At 41.5% G+C, this 14,928-nt stretch overlaps 1 protein-coding gene across 2 annotated transcripts in view; it reads left to right on the top strand.

Moving 5' to 3' along the window:
- Positions 1-14,928, top strand: part of ARHGAP28 (Rho GTPase activating protein 28) — an 84,915-nt gene that overhangs the window by 47,058 nt on the left and 22,929 nt on the right. For both annotated transcript variants that reach the window (XM_074576691.1, XM_074576690.1), the window contains exons 3-6: positions 2,448-2,665; positions 8,283-8,370; positions 10,314-10,471; positions 14,653-14,818. In XM_074576691.1, the coding sequence (XP_074432792.1) occupies positions 2,448-2,665; positions 8,283-8,370; positions 10,314-10,471; positions 14,653-14,818 (630 nt within the window). The remainder of the gene's footprint in view (positions 1-2,447; positions 2,666-8,282; positions 8,371-10,313; positions 10,472-14,652; positions 14,819-14,928) is intronic.

Here is a 14,928-nt window from a genome sequence, read left to right as displayed (position 1 = left end):
GATATTGTCGAAACCACAAAGCGTTTTTTTGCTAGACCACATGTGCAAGGGGAGGACATCAGCACACTTACTCTGTTGACGTTAGTAACTAAGGTCAAGAAAGAACAGAAGATAATAACAAGTGATACGAGGGATGAAAATGTAGGGGAAGAGGAAGTCGTGGGGTACTTAAGATGGCAGCGATGCTCAGAACTGCTTTAACAGTGTTACAAGGCTGGGATGCTGTTATTTGAGGCTATATCTGAAATTCAAAGAAAGGCACACCTCTTTCCTGGCAATCTCTGTGAGAAAAAGAGAATTACCAACCAGAGGGAACCCTCTTGATTATCTGTTTGTCTTCTGTTGGAGCAGAATCAAACACAGTATCAAGACCCTGCTGTATAAGTAGCTACCGCTGTAAAAATAATGTTTTGTGAAACAACATGTTTTTCTTTTAGCCTTTATTTAAACTTATGTGTCATAAAATTTTGAGGGGGTTTTTGGTGCCGAAATTCCTTCTCTTTAATAGTTGTGCTTCTCTGGTTGTTGTCGTTATTTCTTAGTCTATTGTTTTTGAGTGGTTGGAACAGGAAAAGGGCAATAGCCAGAGAAAACAAGTCACAGGGGTGGCTGGTAAGCAGGCACAATTTGATGTCTGCTTTACTATTTTTCATAGCGTCATGAAAGCCAAGTTTGATTAAAAACTAAATTCTTGGAAAGAATATGAGGACAAAAGCCAAAATGAATGTAATTAAGAAACTGGAACATGAATGGATGTGGCCAGAGCAGCAGCACACAGAAATGAGATCTTGTTGGAAAGAAGAGTGAGGACAGCAGAAGAACCATAGGTTCAAAGCTTACAAAGGAAAGGAACAGCCTGTCGTCCTACCTGTGGATGAAGAAAGTATCCGAGTGGAGAAAAGCTGTTTCGCAGGATACAGGGCTGGTCACGCCCCATCTAACACAGAGCAGGGGTTTTAGAAGCAGATATTTTTGTAGAGCTTTGTAAAGAGACAAGGGAGTTAACAATGAAGTCAGCGAAGGCACACGTGTAAGATGCTTTCACTTGTCCTTGCAGTCCAGCCCTGTAATTTTCTTTTTTGTGTATCCAACTGCCAAAGCGCAGCAAACTGGTATCTATCAATCTGCCGGCATTCTGGTGTCAAGAAGAGGCCATAAAGGGAGAGTGGAAATACCAACCTGCCATTAAGACCCATGCTGGGACAAGAACAATAAGTGCATTCACTAGGTGTTTTATAGAACATGCTGCAAATTAATCCATTTCCTGTTTGACATGTTTATTTGTAATAGCTTTTCTTCAGTCAAAGCTGGAATTCAATTATTGTCTTGTCTCAAGCAGCACATTGCTGAGCTAGGATTGTTCACAGAACTAAAATGAAGGCGCTCAAAATCTCCTATGTGAAGAGGGATTTTAAAAGACTGTTTACTTTCAAAAGCAAACAAATAAAAAGGCAATGACAGCAAAATTTAAAATTACTAAAGGATTTAGAGAAGGTAGAATGGGAGCTTCTCCCTGTCCTATAGTGACAGGGGGTATCCATTTAATGTAACAGGTAGCAAGCTGAAACCCTGTATTGGGCTTGTGTGGCAAGGTTTTGGTAGTGGGGGGGGCTGCAAGGGTGACTCTGTGAGAAGATGCCAGAAGCTTCCCCCATGTCGGATTGAGCCAGGGAAGAAAATACTTTTTCACCCAGTGCATAATCCCACTATGGAACCAGCTGCCATGTTGAACCAGTTGAGAAGCAGGTATCGAACAGGATTCAAGAAGATATTAGTCACTAATTAAGATATCAGGAAATGCTGGGGTGTAGAGTGCTAGCCAGTCTTTAATTATTAGAAATCAGGATGATACCTGGCATGCAAAGATGGCTATTTCTGCATCTTCCACCCCTACCCAACCTCTTTGACACCTATCTTACCTGCCCTTGTTCTTTAGTGAGCAGCTCTGGCTCTTAATCCTCTTCTTCAAAACAGGCTATTGGACTAGGTGGACATCATACTTCTCTCAGTGTGGCATCTTCACTCGCTGTCTGGAATACCAGTTTGATTTCCACCTGCCAAATAGCTTCATCCAGTACAACATGGTATAAACAGTAACCGAGGGGAATTACACTCTTGAATGAGGGGTTAGTTTTTAGCAAACTTGCTGTGTCAGGCTGGGCGCTCTACTGCTTTCTTCACACAAGTGTATTGACGCTCAGGTTAAAAAATACCTCTTCTGTTCTTCTCCTAAGCCTCTCCTGTGCAAACGCTGCCAAACTGAAATTTGTTTTGTTGATCAACAAAGTGTGTTGATAAAATTAAATTAACTTACACTTATGGCCTAAGATTGGAAGTGAAGTCTTCTCGGGTAAAGGCTAAGGCAGCAATCCACCAGGCCACCTCCCTTCCTTCAGCCCCCTCTCCCTCCCATGCCAGGCCTGGTAACACACTCTCTTTCTCCACAGAAGGGGAGCTGGAGGCAGAATGGCTGCAAGATGTAGGTTTGTCTACGTTGATCTCGGGAGCTGAAGAGGAGGACGGCCAAGCCCTGCTGTCCACTCTGACCCGCACTCAAGCTGCTGCTGTACAGAAGAGGTACAACACCTACACTCAAACCCTGAGGAAGAAGAACAAGCACACAGTCCGGGATGTGCGAGACATCTTTGGCACCAATGACTCTTCTGTAAGTAGCCAATGCATCCTAGTGAATGCTTATGAGCTTATTTTTTATGCATCTTGCAAGTAGTTCATCTAAGCTTCTACCAGACAGGAACTTTTCTCTGCTGACAATGTACAGCCAGCCAGTAACAGTACCTGACACTAAGTCCAGACTTTTAATGGTGTATTTACTACAGTTTGAGAGGAAAAGAAGAAACCAAATAAAATAGATGGTGCACAGTTTTGCAACTAACCTGTAACATAATTTGTATCTATTGCCAGCCTTCCTTCTGCAATCTCCTATCAAGACTAACATTTACTCCCTTATTTTTTGGAAATTGGTGAGTTACTCTTGGCAGCTATTCAAATTTTTGCTGGCTTCTGGGGACACTTGCTATTTACTCAGCAGTCTCAGCAGTGAAGTAAAACTTCTGTAATGAAGCAACTGGGGTTCAAATATGCATAAGCAATTAAACACCTGCCAGCATGATTGCAACTGGTACACTGGCAGTTACATTTCACTTACATAGCAAATGAAAATCTATTAACTGTTCATTTCCTTCATGGCTTCAGAAATGAGCATTGCCTCTGGTGGTTTCATCCACTTTTCCCTGAGGGTAGTTCTAAAAGTACCAATTCCAATCCCTACACATTTTGATTTTGGTGAATGCAGCCAACGGTGTGAGTTTAGTCCAATGCTGAAAGCAACACACACACATGACTTTACATATGTCACTCATGATATCTTAAATGGGAGTCACCAATAAGCTCAGAAGTTCACCTTTGAAATTAATATTAAAGTTCTTGCCATTACAAAACTCCAAGAAACTCTTTCATTATGAAATTGTTTTGTCCTTCGCTATTGGTGCTGCATTCTCCTCAAGGCTTGGCACCCTGGATGAATTTAAAGCAAAAAAATGGACACAAAATGGTAGCTGCATAGTTATATTAAAATTACAGAGACATAACGGTTGGGGAGTTAACTTATTTGTCCCCAATTTTAAGTAATGGGCTCTTTTGAACCTCTAGCACCTATCTCACAAATATATCCAGAAGCATCCAGTAGTTTCCTGTGGGCAGAGTTTTTTGCATGAGAAATCCTCAGGCATGTTTGCATGAACACTAAAAAGTTGATGGCACTTCTTATTAGATTAGAAACTTCTCCCTTTTCAAATATCTGTAAACCTTAATATGTTTAAAATTTTAAAAAATTACAATAAAGCCTAAGTTTCCTAATAAATTTCAATCAACCAAATAACTGCACCTGTTCTTTCAGATGGGCACATTATTGATCGGGTTTTGACCTGCTTATTTTTCACCTCTGTTTCTCACTTGCTAAAGGAATCAGGAGCTTCAACGCCATTGCCCTTCAAATCACTGTTTTACCTCCTCTGATATTCAGCTCACCCACTAGTTCTGCATTTTGAAAGTCTGAAAGATAAGACTGGAAAAGTAATTAAGACTTCTAATTCTTCTTCCTACAAAAATATGCAGTTCTGCAGGATGCTTACCTAAATGTTAAACACAGCTCCAGAGCACACCATCACCTCCCTCTAAAGGACTGCAAAACAGATTGTATTTCTAAAAGCCTGCAAGGTTCCTAAAACTCTTTGGGCATTCCCATTGACCATTGCTCCTATCTCTGCTGCTTATTAAGGGATTTAGAAAGTTTTTCCTAATTATCAGCTCCTCAGGGACGCATCAAAGGGGAGGTGTTTTGCCCGAAGCTGAACGTTTTCTGAGCAGCCCTTTGTAAGGGGGTGTCAGCTCACACTCTGCTGCCTCTTCGGGCATGGCACTACAGCTGTTAGTGAATCTTTGCAATGGATCAGTTTGGGAAAGTGATCTGGGATAAAAACCACCCAAACAAAAAAGAGCAACAGAGAACGGGGAGGGGCAAATCTTTCCATCAAAGCTGCTGAAAAGAGGCTGGTAAAAAGACTGCTTGAAATGTTGTGCAGGAGTTTTGCTTTCCCATCCTGTTTTTCAGTTGGGAATGGAAGAAGTAAACAAGTTGCAAACAGCAAAGCAGCTCTAATTGCTTCAGCTAACTCTATAATCCTCTCCATTAGGAGGATGGACTTACATCTTCTTCCCAACAACCTAAGCATTACAGAAGCCTAGAGGGAAGGGTCACAGGAAGGATTACTCTCTTCTGTGGCTAATGATGACAGAAAAGGTGATTATCTCACTAGGGTAACCTGAGATGAGATTTAGGGAACCACTGAAGAAGCATAGATAGTTGTCATCCAGAGAGTGGGGGGGGGAGAAAAAGAAAAAAAAAAAAAAATATCTTTGCCCTGGTTTCTTTTCTCTGTTCTGAAAAAACTTGCTTGCTAAATGTTCTGATATTACTGCCTGGTGGCCAATGTCTATATGGGTCAACACAGAGCAAAGGATTTTCCCTCATCATGCCTTGAGGTCCATCCCCTCAGGGCATGAGCGTTCCCTCAACAGCCCAAGTGGACTGAAATGAAAGGAAATGAAGTCTCCTTTTGGCGGGTTGTGGTTTGTTCTTTTTTTTCTGCTGGCCACCCTGGAAAGGTCCTGTGATCCCGGGCACAAAATGCAGCACCTGTGGTACCTCACCCCTCTGAGAGCGATACCTCGGTGGAGCTGTCTGCACCAGCTGAGGTGCCTCTGCTCTTCTTCAAACAGGCCTGCTTGCAGCAGACTTGACTGACAGACACACAATGGAGATTTAAATTGGATAGTTTATTAATCACAGTGGCCTGATTTTCCTTACCGCTGGTACCCCGCTGCTTTCATCAGAAGCTATCGGCTCTGCTAGTGCTCAAAGCCTAGAAAAATCAACAGCAGAATACAAACTGGGGGGAAACATTGATTTTATTATTGGAGGGAGGAAACAAAGCATCATGCTCATTAACAGCCCAACCCTGTACATTGTCATCTGCTAAAACTCTTCAAGACTTTTAGGAGCATTTTGCTTGAGCAATGCATGAGAAAATCATGTCCTAATTAAAGAAGAATCACAAACTAACCCAGTGCTATTTGCATGAAAAGGCATTTGCGATGACAGTGCTCAGAAATATGAATATATCCAAAGCATGGGCAACTGGTATCCTGACCATCCTGACCATCCTACTGGTATCCTCCTTTGCCTTTATTTCACTTAGCTACAGGGCTGAAAATAGAACTTGGTCACTTGGTGCTCCAATGATTTGTTTTTACATCTTCTACAATGAGGGGAGCTACTAAAGAACTATCTATCTACCTCATGTCCATCTTTTCCTTGCTCTTCTGGTTTCCTCTTCCCATTGGAAATTCCTGTGTACATTGTGCCAATAAACACTGGGCTCATTTTTAGTATCGGATAATGAGAACTGTCTAATGAATCACTTTCAGTCAGAAATCAGGACATGAGAAGTCTTGCCTTTGCTGGAGCCCCAACCAAAAGAATAAAGCGGTCCTGCTTTAGTTAAGGACACAATTTGACTCATGGCCTTTCACATTCATTAAGATACGCGCTTCCAAAGTTTTTTAATCTTCTTTTTTGCTAAAGGAACAACCTGGATCTTGAAAATTCATGCATTAAAGGGGCTTTATGCCCAGTCTTCCCTTTCTTTGTATCATATTATCCTAAGATTAGAAAAAAGGGGGATAGGAGGGGTTGTTGGTCCTGTTTGGAAGAGGTTTTCACAAAAGAGACAGAGATTTGCATTCTTTATACAATCTTCCAATGGAGGCTGGGAAATGAGACCAAGGATACGAGGTTTTTAGCTACCCCTGATATTGCACCTGGTTCGTGATATTCAATTGCCACAGGCTAGAGCAGCCTGCAGGCTCTTGCAAGCACTGCTGGACACGAGGCAGAGTTGTGCTGCCAGCTCCCCTCTACCAGCTCCACCGTGCTTAGCCAGACCGGGTTGCCGCAGCTGCTCCACTGTTGATTTCACCTGTGTAACAAGGCTGGAAGGATTATTTTTTTTTTCTTAATAAATTTGATTTACTGTAAATCGATGCTGAATACTGTTCGTGGGGTCAGACATTTTGAGCAGTGAAAAGCCAGTTGCTAATGTTTACCATTCATTTCTACATCTGGATCATAACCAGCAGAAGAGCTACTTTTATGTTTGATTATCCCAAGTTGCTGAGGCGAGTTTAACTGTCTCCTTACTTCAATACTCCCACCTGAAATTTATCTCGCTTTTTTATGTCCTAAAACGTCTTGTGTAAATGTTATGGGATCCTACAGTTCTTCTTTAAAAAAAAAAAATCCATGGTCCTTACAGTCTTCTGGCAAAGGAAGTCTATGTGACTCAAATCCTGTTTGCTATCAAGTTTGCAGGCCATTGAATGTACTCTCTCAGGAGAGATTTTATTCATGTTACATTTGACTTTGTTACCCAAATAGCTCGGAGGATAAGACTGAATAAAACAACTGCAACATTATTTCAGGCTTCCAATTGGAAGAGCTGCCTGTCTTTTAAATATCTGGCATTTTTTAGCAACTTGAATGCTGCTCCTGTGCATTGGCTACAAATGGGGAAGACAAAATTTCTGCCCTGAGGCATTGCTGCTTGTTGATAAACAGCCGATTTAGCAATTTAAAGAGCAATTTAAACAGCAATTTAAAGAGCAATTTAAAGAGCTGCTGTTCTGGGCTCATCCGGGCCCTCAGCTGCAGGTTCAGCTGGAAAGCTGGGGCTGCTCCATCAGGCTTGTGGGGGGTGAGGCATCAGGTTTGAGAAAGGGGGGGGCTCCAAGGGCTACCAGCAGGATACAAAGACAGATGAAAAAATGCAAGGCTGGTTTGGGGTACTGTAGTTATTTTCACTGAGTACCCTTCAGAGTATTTTTTAATTCCTGACGTTTGGGTTTTTTACCCAAGAATGTGCAGATGAGCTGCTACTGCCCTGCATGCACACAAACACTCAGATTTGCCTTTATGATGAGTCCCAAAACTGCTGAGAACAAGGGCAAAACTCGGCTGCCAAGAAGCAGCAACAGTGCTTGAAAGTCACCCCCTGGGCTTCAGAGCCCCATCTCTGCTGTGCCACACGTGCTTCTCCCCATTTTCACACAGTGCAGAATGATTTCTGGAGTGGAAAGAAATGAAGTTGACTATAGAAAAGGTCTTTTTTCCCAAAAAAATGTTTTTTCAGTTCACTGATAAAGTGTTAGTATATAACCTGTGGGAGGACATCCCTCCATTAATAATTTGCTGTTGCTCAAATCCTGAAAGGGGGTGAACAGCCCGATTTCCGACAGGTGCTTGTGAGCAGCGGATGCTTGACATGTGTCAGAGAGTCCTCAAAAAGATTTGTGGCCAAAATGATTAAAAGCAGGATGGATTACAATTTGACGAGGACCTTTCGCTTAGCACAATTATGTACAGCAATTTACTTAGCTAATTTTAGTCATTATATAGGACAGGACTCATTAGCTACAGCGAGCTGCAATATTACTGACCTCAACATGATCCAAGTTTGTGCAGCCTGGGGAAGATTAATTCTCGGGCTTGGCTATGAAAAATGTGCTCTGGTGAATCACTACAGGTTGTTTAAACTTGGCAAAAGAGTGTAAACTGAAAATGATAACGCTGTTGCTTAAACTGTAGCAGTTTCTGTCCATAGACGTTTACCTTCACTGCAGTCTGATCATTTTTCCTTGCCTGTCAGCCCACATTTGAGACAGTTCCAGTGTCACCAGTTCCTTCTAATGGTATCCAGCTTCCTGGGCAGAAGCCAGTTTGGAAATCAGTTAGCTGTGAGTATGCCAATGTGTAACCAGTGTTCACTTCCTCCTAGGAAAATGATAGACAGAAAGATCCTTTTGTGGTTCTGAGGTTAGTCTCCTCTTTCATGTTGGGGCCATGCTGCATATATTTCCTTAAAATCGTTGTCAGCTTATTGTCATGCAGGAACCAAAGTTTCCCATTCAAGACCTGTGTTGCACAGACACAGATTGCTGCCCTTGAGGCATCGGTGACTAAAAAGTACTCATCATTGCAAGACTGGGAATGTAAAAATAAGCTCTAAATACGGTGCAGAATTTGTCCAAAATATGTCAGTGGTGTATTTTCTTGTTGCAAATCATGACAAGAAAGATGCATATTTCCTTCACATTTCTTCTCCAGTACTGCAGAAATCATAGCGTTAGAAATTTATCATTTTTCTGGTTCTGCCCTATTATTCTGGTCCACTAGTGGTGTTATTTTGGACAACACTTAAACACTTTGCCCTGACAGTGACTGGCAGTGCTAATGAAAATGCTAGCTCTGCTCTATTCAGTGTCTGGATAACTGTCAGCAGCCTTCCACAGGAATGCCTGTCTTTTATTTTGAAAGCTCTTCCCATCACCATTGTTCGGGGCTTAACTACAGGGATATCAACACCTGAGTTTTAAAACCAGTCTTTTAGATGTTTACCTCTGGATATCATGCCATAGGCATTTTCCTTGATCGCAAAAGCTGCTCTGCTGATACCTCTGCTCTGCAAGTAGTTGTACTAGAACAGATGGGGAACCAAATGTCCAGGGGTACCATGGACAGTCTGTGGATGGATGGAAAGAGAGACGGAAAACATCTTAAATGGCTTGGCCATTAGGTAACATCTAAGGCCACAGTTCAGAAGCCAGAAGCCACTTAATAACACACTTAGCTTTTTCAAACCATACTTGCAAAACAAAAGACATTGGAAAAAAAGTTTGTAAATGTAAATGCAATGTATCTGTAAATGCAATGATTCAAAAATCATGGGGCATGCACATGTTTATAAAACATGTAATGCTTTTTATTTCACTTTCTGATTTCCATGGCTTTTGAATGCACTTGGGTCACATTAGTAAACTCTTCTCTGCAGTCCTGGGGGCTAAAATTTTACTTCACTTCCAATGAAAATTATGATTCTGTTCCAATCGTGTGTGTCTAGGAGCTGGACTTTAAGGGAAAATGTAAAATTGTCCTGAGATGTGAGAAATCAGTCATGAAAGTTGGCAACACTGGAACTTGTGCATGTTATCACGCTTTGGACTCCATAGCAATAGAGTATTTCTGTACTTGCTTATACTGATTTCAGAAATTTTCCTCTGGTATCCACTAATCTCTGCAGGTGACTAAATTTTAGAGCAGAGCAATAACAAATTTCACAATATCTACCAGAAATTCCAGTAGATACAGTGTTTTTTGAACTGGAAGATTGTACATTGAGTCCTGTTTTGGTGCTACACACCTAAACTAGTGACTGTGAGAAATATATGTATGTGAGCATATAAATATATGCAAAATGTCTTATGATTGTAAATAAGCCAACAGGGACCTAAGAAACTGTGTCAACAGCATTTTTCTGTCAGGAGCTTTTATATTTAATTGTTCATTACACAAGTGCCAACACAGTTTGCTGGCCTGGGTAGACAACGATGGAGTACAAAAAGTTGATAATTGCTGATAAACAGGAAGTTCCAGCTTGACTATCTTTCTCACGAAAAGCAACAAGTTAAATAATCTAAAATGAAAATAAGGATTTTATTTCTAAGGGGTTATTTCCTCCAGACAAAACAGGAACATGCTGTGGTTTACACTGAAATTCCTTTTGAAGCACTTCCTTTATTACTTTTTCAAGATTTTTGTCATCTTAGTTGAATTTTTTAATGTCTCTGTACTAAATGCAAACATATATTCAGCATTCATATATAGTTTCCCTTATTTTCAGCTAATAGTTGTCTAGACTGTGGACAAGATAAAGGCAGCACATCTGTAACAGAAGAGCTCTCCTATGAGGTCTCTTTCTCAGAATCCATTATGGTCCTTCCAAAAAGCCAAGAATGGCCGAAAAACCAGAGGTTCAAAAAGGAAGACTCTGCTTTGCCTGTAAGTTTGTTCTCAAAATTTTTCCTCAATTGTTTTCTTTAACCCAGTAATTTCCTACATCATGTCCCCAGCGCATCAGAGTGCGTTAGGATGCATTAGCTGTCCCTCACTATGTGTGCTTCATAGAGGCTGCCCGCTGTGACTTCCTACCGCTTGTGACTGATTCCCAGAAAGGCATCAAAGCTAAACTGGATATTCAAGCCTGGTTTTCACTTGTACCCATTGCAGACGAATAGGTGTAACTCAATCCACAAATACTGCATCATCCACACATTTTTTACATAGAAATAAAGACCACTTACCGGCACTAAAACTAGCAATCCTTTTTATTACTGGTCTGCTTTCCTACTTTATTCCCCCACAGATCATCTGCCTTTGTTAACACAGGGATTTAAAATCTCTTCGCAGATGAAGCGGGGAAAGCAAGCCTTAGTCCTGCAGCAGTACTGCTGTCTCCAATCAGTATTCAGTGCAATTACGCTATAAGGGATACTACGTGAATGGTTAAAGGAAAGTTTATCGTATCATGTCATCCAACCAGACATACACCAAGCAATCATGTCATTATGCGAAATCATTTCTTCAAGTCAAGGAATTCAGTTTTCTATTTCCATCAGACCCCACAACTTCCATTTCTGAAATCTGGAGCATTAGGTTTATGCTTCAAATAGCGCTTTTTTAGTGAAATGTATGAAATAGTTGTAAATTATTTGGAAGCATTTCCTAAATGTTGTGATGTCCTGAGGTTCTGAACTAATGATGACGATCAGAGGGCTGGAGCACCTGTGCTATGAGGACAGGTTGAGAGAGTTGGGGTTGTTCATCCTGGAGAAGAGAAGGCTCCGGGGAGACATTCTAGCAGCCTTCCAGTACCTGAAGGGGGCCTACAGGAAGGAAGGGAAGGGGCTCTTTATCAGGGAGTGTAATGATAGGATGAGGGGTAATGGTTTCAAACTGCAAGAGGGTAGATTTAGATTAGATATCAGGAAGAAATTCTTTACTGTGAGGGTGGTGAGGCACTGGAACAGGCTGCCCAGGGAAGTTGTGGATGCCCCATCCCTGGAAGTGTTCAAGGCCAGGTCGGATGGGACTTTGAGCAGCCTGGTCTAGTGGGAGGTGTCCCTGTCCATGGCAGGGGGGTTGGAACTAGATGATCTTTAAGGTCCCTTCCAACCCAAACCATTCTATGGTTCTATGATTCTATGATAATCCGAAATTGTTGCTATCCATGCAGACATTGAATTCTCTGAGAATTATCCATTTGTCCATCTCAGGCACCACCAAGGAAGAAGAACCTGAGATGCAGAAGTAAGCTTCCCTCATGAAAGGAGAGATAAGACACCAAGTAGATTACAACTGGTGTGAAATCCCTGTGCTTTAGTGTGTCTGGTTTTTTTTGTGGTGTGGATAACTTGGTGTCTTCTGGAGAGTAAGGTTGTCTCAGCATTCATCATGATTTTGGGAAACGAAGGGTTCATCCTTGCTCCTTATAGTAGGAAACCTACAATCCCAGCCTTCACCACAACACACACACACACACAAATTGTTCTCTGCAACAGCTCTGAAAATTTCCAGTTGCTAGAGCAGGGAAACTGGTGACAAATGGGGAAGAGAAGATGCCACATTGAATATCGTGGATCTGTGGATGCATAATTGATTACTGTTAGAAAATGCCAGCATTGTGCTGGAGATGAACTATTCTGCACGCAGAGCATCATTTTGTGTGCTTGGAAGAGTACACGAGAAATATGCCAGGTCATCACAAACAGAGAGTTTCTAAATAAAGTCAACAATTGTAGCTGTTGACATTGGCATTTCTCTTATTTCATATGCTGCCACTCGTGGTATTGGGTTTTTTCCATAGTGGCTCAGACGATAATGGGCCCCAGCAAAAAATCACCTCTTGCTCTGTTACACAGAGTGACCAGTCACCTAAACTCTGAAGGACTGTCCCCCCATTCCTCAAGGTGGGCCAACAGGGACAGACTGAAGTCTGCACAACATCCAGCTTCCTTGACAGTGGGTTCTCCAGGGCAGGTTTGACCCATTAATATAACCAGCTTCATGGATAGCACATACTGAGCTGCACGGAGAGAGATTATGTGTCATAATATAGCATGTCCCCTTCAGCTTCCAGAAGAGATGATGGTTGAACTCAATGGTCCCAAGGGTCTTTTCCAACCTAAATGATTCTATAATTCTATGATTCTAAGAGCCAACTCAACATCACTGTCTGCAGTTTCCCCAGTGTGGGACCGTGATCAATTTAACTTGAAGATATTACAGACCTAAGAGTCAGTCAGCATTTCAGGCCCATCTTAGTACATGGTACAGTTCTACATAGAAACAACATGTCACACAATATCAGACATGATCCTTAGCCAAAACACTAGTAGTTTAATTTCAGGATGGTGTAGCCTCCTTCAGTGCTGCATACTGTGACTCCACTGTTTGTAAGAAAAATCACTGGAAAATTGTGACACTGGGCAGTAGAAAGAGGCCCAGCCCCAAACCTTGTGTTAACACTGCATCACATCATCATGACCCTGGGAGACAGTCAGCCACCATGGAAAATCATTGTAGCTATCCTTTCTAATCAGTTTTGGAGTGTTTGTCATTTTTTTCTTGGCAAACATACTTTTTCTCTTTCCTCTGAGAAAATGTACATATACTGCATGACTTTTGCTTATTTTCAAGATGATTTATTGTGTTTTGACTGCTTTTGGACTTTTTTTCATCACTGGAACCAAAATACATAGATATTCTTCAGTATTTTCTGTGTCTTCAGAAGACTATCCTCCATGTAGCTTTTATTACATTAAGTCTCAGCGTAAGAGTAACAGTGGTATTGCTGCATTCTGGGGAGGTAAGATTGTGGCCTAAAATGCCCCAGACAGCATATAAATTTGTTTTTCCATCCCCTGCACTCTTTATCCCCCAATTATGATTAACACCTTTTGAAAGAGCATGTGCAATGTGATTTAGGAAGTCCTAACCTACTTGATCTAGATATCCCCTGTCCCCTCTTACTTTTAAAATCTGGTGTAAGTTTAATACTTTTTATGTTTACTTTTTTCTTAATCTGTTTGACTGGCTTCATCTAAAGATGGGTTAAGCTTATTGAGTCCATATTTGTTTAAAAAGGGGAGGACTGGGATGAAATATCCAGAAGCAAAACATTATTAAAGGCTGGGTTTCCACTCAGTTCCCTAAAGGGAGGAGATGATTTGTAATGCTACTTATTTATACCTCTGACTAACAATTACTGGTTTAAATTACAACTAAATTAAAAAAGCATACAATCCCAAAGATCCACAGTTCTTTGAAAAGCATGGTTTTTACTATAACGTTATTAAGTCTAACAATTATGTCAAAATCTGATGGGTATTTGTTCTTTTTGACATTTGTACAAATGCTTCTGTCATGACGCAGCATTCCTGGCTCTGGTCCATGGCACTGCAGTTTCTAAAATATGTAGACATCTTCACATGCCCCCAAATTACTAAGTATCATTTAGTTCAAGCCTACTTGAATAAATTATTCCTTAGCTTCTGGGAGTCCTGTTTCTAAGCCTAAATCTTCCTGAGTAATAAAAAGTACCAGTAAATTGACAGGTTGGCATCAGGACTAAGTGATTTTGCTTCTGGGCTTTTCCTCAGGTCTTCAGTTTGAACTGTCCTATAAGACCTCATAAATTAATAGTAATATGCAAAGCAGGCATGGGTTCATTACACAAACAGATACACAGTTGATATACAACCATATCCATGATGAAATATGTCAGCTACTTCAACAGCATTCAAAGATGCTCTGTGGGAGGCAGAGGCAGATGCAGAGCAAAATTTTATATCCTGCTGAAACTGGGCAAAAGTTTAAAAGTAGCACGTAGCTCATTTGTCCCAGCTGGAGTACAGGCACTAAGGTTAATACCTTTGCTCCAGCACCACTTACCAGTCAAACTGCAAGGCAACATGGTGAGCAAGAAGCTCAATTTTATGTGTCAGATGGATGCGAGTTATGTCAACATACCAAGCCAAGATACAGGGTTGTAGTTCAGCTCTTTGGTGTTACCCATCTACCCTAATATGACTTCCTATCCCATACGGGCATCTCTTTCAAAACAAAAAATTCACGTCCTGTAATTTTTGTGCAAATAAAGATGCAACCCATCTCTACTGTAGAAATTCATCGTTCGGAAAAGCCGGTTTGGACTGACAGAGGTTGGAGACCTATCTCCTGAAGACATGAAGAAGATCCGCTACCTCTCCCTGATTGAGCTAACGGCCTTCTATGACGCACTGGGGGTGGAGCTGAAGAGGAACCGCGCAGAGAGGGTGCGGGGACGAGGTACCGTGCTGTGGCATCCCCATGGCGGCCACCTGGGCACTGCTCAGCATAGCTAAGAAGACGCGTACGAGACTGTGTTTTCTCTCTTTCACATTTGCTGTTATTATTTT

This window comes from Larus michahellis, chromosome 2 (genome assembly GCF_964199755.1).
Source record: "Larus michahellis chromosome 2, bLarMic1.1, whole genome shotgun sequence".
Taxonomy (NCBI): Eukaryota; Metazoa; Chordata; class Aves; order Charadriiformes; family Laridae; genus Larus; species Larus michahellis.
This window is presented reverse-complemented; position numbering and strand designations above follow the sequence as displayed.